The sequence below is a fragment of the Mauremys reevesii genome, linkage group 8 (assembly GCF_016161935.1).
Source record: "Mauremys reevesii isolate NIE-2019 linkage group 8, ASM1616193v1, whole genome shotgun sequence".
Classification (NCBI taxonomy): Eukaryota; Metazoa; Chordata; order Testudines; family Geoemydidae; genus Mauremys; species Mauremys reevesii.
The window spans coordinates 40,747,590-40,754,430 of NC_052630.1; the positions used below are offsets into that span (position 1 = coordinate 40,747,590).

At 45.9% G+C, this 6,841-nt stretch overlaps 1 protein-coding gene across 1 annotated transcript in view; it reads right to left on the minus strand.

Annotated features, from left to right (window-relative positions):
- The window catches only part of OLFML2B (olfactomedin like 2B), a 110,442-nt gene extending 103,601 nt beyond the window's left edge, over nucleotides 1-6,841 (minus strand). Inside the window, exons 1-2 of the mRNA XM_039484784.1 lie at nucleotides 6,508-6,841; nucleotides 4,752-5,015 (exon numbers count right to left, since the gene is read on the minus strand). Of these exons, the coding sequence (XP_039340718.1) occupies nucleotides 4,752-5,015; nucleotides 6,508-6,687 (444 nt within the window). The 5' untranslated portion in view covers nucleotides 6,688-6,841. The remainder of the gene's footprint in view (nucleotides 1-4,751; nucleotides 5,016-6,507) is intronic.

Genomic DNA, 6,841 nt, shown 5'->3' on the forward strand with positions numbered 1-6,841 from the left:
ACTTATTTTGTTTAGCAGAATCCATCCTCAACATACAGGATTCTGAAGACTATCTACCTTCAAGATCACCATCATTTTCTATAGTTTCAGAATTATCTGCCAATGATAGTGTTTCAGTCACATCATGTATGTCACATAGCCACAGTATATCACCTGTAGCAAAAAGAAAAAAAAACCTCCATCATCCAGAAACAACCATAGATAAATTTGTGATAAGAACCAGATTACAAAATGAGGTAATTGATGAAAAAGTTGCCCAGTTTGTTTATGCAACAAACCCGCCTTTCCATGTGATTGAGAAGTTGAACCCACACTTCATTAACATAGTTCAGTCATTAAGACCAGGATACAGTCCACCCAACAGAGCAGATGTCACAGGCAAATTGCTGGATAAAGTGTATGAAAGAGAAATTGAGCAGTGTGCAAAAGGTCTAGAGGATGAAATTGTTAACTTGAGTCTTGATGGGTGGAGCAATGTCCACAATGATCCTGTTGTATGTGCTTGTGTGACAACAGAAGAAGGGAATGTCTTCCTTACAGAAACAATTGATACATCAGGAAATGCACACACAGCAGAATGCTTACAAGTAGCAGCAGTAAAAGCTATAACAAACTGTGAAAAAAAATTCAAATGTCTAGTACGCAGGTTGGTCACAAACAATGCTGCAAATGTATCCAAGATAAGAAGAAATTTAGAAGAGAGTCCCAAGCTAACAACATACAGTTGCAGTGTTCATTTGATGCACCTCCTAGCCAAAGACTTCAGTGTTCCAGAAATAAAGGCTAATGTTGTCCAAATTGCAAAATACTTCCGTAACAACCACTTTGCAGCAGCTGCTCAGAAAAAAGTGGGAGGAACCAAGCTAACTCTCCCACAAGACGTGCGATGGAACTCAGTAGTGGACTGTTTTGAGCACTATATCAAGAACTGGCCTAATCTGATAACAGTTTGTGAACAAAATCGTGAAAATATAGATGGCACTAAAAAAACGAATAGGACAAGCACTATCTCCAGCTCATTTTCTTGCAAATATTCTCAATACCCGGTACCAGGGTCAAACCTTAACTGCTGAAGAAGAGGAGATAGCTATGACATGGACATCCAGCAATCATCCCTCCATAAGGCCAACTATAATAAACTTCAGATCTAAGGGTGAACCATTCAAGAAATATATGTTTGCTAATGATGTTTTAAAGAAAGTCACACCAGTGAACTGGTGGATGTCACTTAAGCACTTGGATTTAGAGACTGCCGTTGTACAAAGAATATCTTCTTCCTTTGGACTAATTCATTCCAAATGGAGAAATCGTTTGGGATGTGAAAAAGCAGGAAAGCTTGTTTTTCTTTTCCAGATTATGAACAAACAGGAAAATGAAGGTGAAGATGACTAAGTTAGCTGCAGAAGACAATATTTTAAGTTTCTCATGTTGACCTGGCTGACATAGTCGATTTAATTTTTGTTGTTTTTTTAAAAATATTTCATTTAACTATTTTAGTTAAAAATAATTTTAACAAAAACAAACTTGATTTTAAAAAACGTGAATGTTTAACTAAATTCAAAAATTCATATGCTTGTTTTGTTAAAATATTATATGTTTGCTGTTGATGAAAAAATACCCAGAATACATAACATTGTTGTTTTAAATCAAATCCACCCTGGTTTAAAGGCTTCAAGTTACAGAGAATCCACCATTTACTCTTGTTTAAACCTGCAAGTGACCCGTGCCCCACGCTGCAGAGGAAGGTGATAACCCCCAGGGTCTCTGTCAATCTGACCCAAGGGAAAATTCCTTCCTGACCCCAAATATGGCGATTAGTTAGACCCTGAGCATGTGGGCAAAACTCACCAGGCAGACACTCGGGAAAGAATTCTCTGTAGTAACTCAATGCCCCATCTCCAGCCATTGGAGGTATTTGTTACTAGCCGTCACCAGGGGCGGCTCTAGAGCCCAGCGGGGCAAGCACCCGCCTGGGGCGGCCCTTTCCCAGGGGGGCGGCAGGCTGCGCCGGTGGACCTGCCGCAGGCATGACTGCGGACGGTTCGCTGGTCCCACGGATCGGCTGGACCTCCCGCAGGCATGACTGCGGCAGCTCAAGCGGAGCCGCCGGACCAGCGAACCGCCCGCAGCTGCGGGAGGTCCAGCTGAGCCGCGCGACCAGTGGACCCTCCGCAGTCATGCCCGCGGCAGTTCCGCTGCTCCCGCGGCTCGGGGGCGCCTCCCGGGCATGATTGCTTGGGGCGGCCAAATTTGTAGAGCCGCCCCTGGCCGTCACAGATCAGCCACATGCCATTGTAAGCAATCTCATCATTACCATCCCCTCTAGACACTTCACAAGCTCAGTCTTGAAGCCAGTTAGGTTTTTTGCCCCCACTGGGAGACTGTTCCAGAACCACATTCCTCTGATGGGTAGAAACCTTCATGTTATTTCAAGCCTAAACTTGTTGATGGCCAGTTTATATCCATTTGTTCTTGTGTCAACACTGGACTTAATTTAAATAACTCTCCCTCCCTGGTATTTATCCTTCTGATGTATATAGAGAGAGCAATCATAGCTCCCCTCAGCCTTCGTTTGGTTAGGCTAATCAAGCCATGCTCTTTGAGTCTCTTCTCATAAGGTAGGTTTTCAATTCCTCAGATCATCCTAGTAGCTCTTCTCTGCACCTGTCCCAGTCTGATTTCATCTTTCTTAAACATATGAAACCAGAATTGCACCCAGTATACCATATGAGGTCTCACCAATGCCTTGTTCAATGGTAAGAACACTTCCCAATCTCAGTTGGAAATCTCTCTTGATACATCCTAGAAGGACGGCATTAGCCTTTTTCATGGCCACATCACATTGGCAGTTCATAGTCAACCTGTGAGTAACCAATACCCCCAGGTCATTCTCCTCCTCTGTCACTTCCAACTGTTAAGTCCCCAGACTTGTTCATAACTGTTCACTATGTCATTTGGAAAGGAAAGGGTTAATATGTTACTGTAGCATCACAAAAATTTGAAATGGGAAAGACCTATTGACCTATTAAGTCACCTAGCCCGTCCCCTACTGGTCGGCAAGATGGTTCACTGCAATATCAATCTTATATTTACATTGTAGTAACTTTCATCCCAAAGGAACCCAAAATGCCTTACAGACTGATCTGCCAGGGTCACACTGGCCTCCAATGGAGTGAAATGGAGCAGCGGTTTAACAAAGTGAAGTAACCCCATTCAGCATTTTATGACAAGTGACAAATATGCACTCCATCCTTGGCTCAGCTCATTCTGTGTTCTCTGAATCCACAGAGCAGCAAATGAGAATTTCACATCACAAGAGCTATAGCAAACAGACAAAACAATGTGACTTAAGGACTGAGTGTCAACTTTAGGAGTAAATCCACTGTGGTGTATTAATTTAAATCACTCCCTTATGGCTCATTTAAGCTAGATTTGTGTATAAAACATGCAGATACAAGAGCAGCCAAGAGATAACATTTGTAAAAAAGTATTAGGTAATTAAAGTGCAACAAGATCAGAAAAAGAGAGTTTTAAATGATACTACTGATGTTATTATGAGTTGGCAAAGTTTATAACCGGTTTTTTACTAGATTTTATTTCAGACTGGAATAGGCAACATCTGCTGTGGATACTCTGTGCTTTTCAGGGCAACAGTCTCCTCTCCAATCCACTTGTTAATATCTTTTCAACATTGCAGATTTCAGATCTATTGCATATTCTGTACTCCTCTGCATGCATGGGTGGTGTGAGAGCCCCCCATTCACGGAGGGTAGCTCCCAGCTCTGCCCCTTCTGCCCAAGGACCCTCCCCTACCCCATCCCTTCTTCCCCCTTATCCCCCGGCAGAGCCCTGAGCCCCAGCCGCCCTGAGCCCCAAGACACCGCCAGCTGGCCCATGCACTGGCCACCCCCAGCCAGCCAGAGCCTCAGCCCGCCAGCCCACCCAACCCCTAGCCTGCCAGCCCACCCACCCTAGCCCCAGCCAGCTTTGGGGGGGAGGCTGAGCAAGGGCGGGAAGAGGAGTAATGTGGGTGGTGCCATGGGGGAAGTGCAGGAACGGGGTCTCAGGACAGAGCATGGGTGGGGCCACGCCTGGCTGTTTGGGGAGGCTTAGCCTCCCCTGGCCTAAGATACTCACTGCTCATGTCTGCATGACTTCCACTGATGTCAGCAGTAGTCCTACACCAGTGGTTCTCAAACTTTTGTACTGGTGACTCCTTTCACACAGCAAGCCTCTGAGTGCGACTTCCCTTATAAATTAAAACCACTTTTTAATATATTTAACACCATTATAAATGCTCGAGGCAAAGCAGGGTTTGGGGTGGAGGCTGACAGCTCACGACCCCCCATGTAATAACGTCGCGACCCCCTGAGAGATCCTGACCCCCAGTTTGAGAACCCCTGTTCTACACGGAATAAGTGCAAATCACTGCTGTGTGGATAGGAGCTATGCTGTACATAGTGTTCAGGAAAATATTGCCTTTCTTTCGTCTGTTGATATTTTAACACTTGCTAGCTGGTGGTAACAATTTCCCTAGCGTAGATGAGGCTTCCTGCACATTATCACAGCCAAAACTTGGCACCAAAGTGTTAGCAGCAGCTTTGCCAGCTGAGGTAATCAATCTATGTTTGTACACCTTATAACTGATCTTCTTCCAGGGCTGAACCTACAAAGGGCAAGCCAAGCCTGCTTCAGATGCACAACGTCTTTTGCAAACTTGCACTCCCATTGAAAAGGAACTATACTGATACCTTTAAGTCACTGCTCTCTGCTTCCCGCAACTTCTTCAACCTGAAGTCCCCCTCACAAGGGTTCAGAGCAGAAGGTGGAGCCACGCAGGCACACTTGCAATCAGGTCCTGAAGTGATGGTTTCTACAGTGTAAAAATCCTCTGCTTTGGAAGTGCCTTCATTAATCCTTTGGCAGGCGCCTCGGCCCAGAGGTCTGACCAGACACTTACACTGACAGTTGGAGCCTTCGGACACTGCTTTCACCTTGTCATAGTCACCTAGCAACTAATCACAAGAAAATCACAATGCATCAGTTTGCTCCTAACATAAGATTTTACTTTTGGTTTACTTTGTAAAATTTTTGAGAAAGGCTCAGACACTCTGAACCTTGCAGAAATAGCTCACTGCTTACACAAATTGCTGACTAACATTTCTTCAAGACTGCTTGGTTTTTTGCTACTTAGCTATTTGGGAAGGAGGGATTTCTGATGGGGTATTTCCTTTCACCATTGGAAAAGAAACTGCTCAAGCCCAAACAATCCTTATCTACAAAGGGTTTGGTAAAATTAAAATTTAAACAAAGGGACAGAGCCACCACAGTTTATATTAAATACACTGATTCTATCAGAGTTAATCCACTGAATTCTTTACAACTACATACAAGGTGCACTTGGGTGGGTTTTAGGAGTTAAGGGAGCCAATGCGTGGTCTGGAATAATGCATAAAAGTAACCCATATACTTCCTGAGAATATATAATTTCTAATAGTCTCCTACAATTCCACAGGTTTCCTTTATAGAGATTCACAGAAATCGGTCATGAAATTGAAATATAAAAATAACTTGACAGTATGTTTTCAATATTCTTCTGTGTTAGACATTTCCAAGGATAGATAATACTATACAGTACATCTGCCAAATCTAACAGAGAACACACCCTGAACTTTGCTGCTTTAATCCAGATGCACTATTCTTGAGACAAGTTGGGGGAAATAATATCTTTGACTGGACCAACTTCTGTTGGTGAGAGAGACAAGTTTTGGAGCTTACAGTGAACTCTTCCTCCGGTCTGATTTGCGTATAAAACACGCAGACACAGGAGCAGTCAGGAGGTCTGGTCTGAAGAAGACCTCTGTGTAAGCTGGAAAGTTTGCCTCTCTCACCGACAGAATACAAGATATGACCTCACCCACCTTCTCTGTCTAATATCGTAGGTCCAACAGGCTACAACACCGCATACATGGAATATTCTTGATTTTCAATCATTTCTCTATGATACAGAGAAACTGTGAATTGATTCTCCAGTTCCCTATACAGCAGTTCATCTGAATACAGGGAACAATTACTTTGCTGCAGTTGCAAATAAACAAAAGGATGAATGGAATTAACTATGGGGATTGGTAATTAATTATATGCAGCAATAATCAGAATAATAAACCTCTCCTGCTCTCAGCTCCAATAACTAATCCAGTTCCCAAAGCGGGAGAGCAAGACAGTTCGGATTCGTAAAGCCACAGGAATTTGGCTCTCCCTTAGCCACTGGCTGCCTTGCCTCCCCACGCCTGGCTGGGGGCCTCACCTTAGAGCAAGCGGGACTGGAAGGGTTAAAGCCCCAGCGTCCTTTAGGGAAATTTGGCACCAGAGGGCCAAGCCCCGCGCCTTTGTGCAGAGCCGGGAGAGTGACACACACACACACACACGCAGCTCCCTGGCGAGGGATCCTCACGCCCGGCTGGTGCCAGGGCAGCTCGGCTCTGCACACTGAGGGGGGAGGGTTACCTGAGATAAGATGTTCTCCTGGTTGTCCGCCTCGTTTTGCAGGGGCTCCTCCTCTGGGACCCCCTCCGGCTGCGAGGTGCGGGCCGAGCCGGGCCAGGCGGGGGTCGCAGTCGGAGGGACGCCCCTGCCCGCAGCCACGAGCGCAGCGCAGCAGCACAGCAGCACCAGGGGCTGAGCCATGGGGGCAGCGGGCAGGGCGGCCGCAGCGGAGATCCCGGCTTCCTCGGGCTAGGTGCGCGGCAAGGGCCGCTGCCGGGGCGCGCCGCGCATGTCCCCGGGGAGGGCGCAGGGCTCCGCTTGCGCCGCCGGGCGCGCTTCCCTGGCGAGTGTCGGC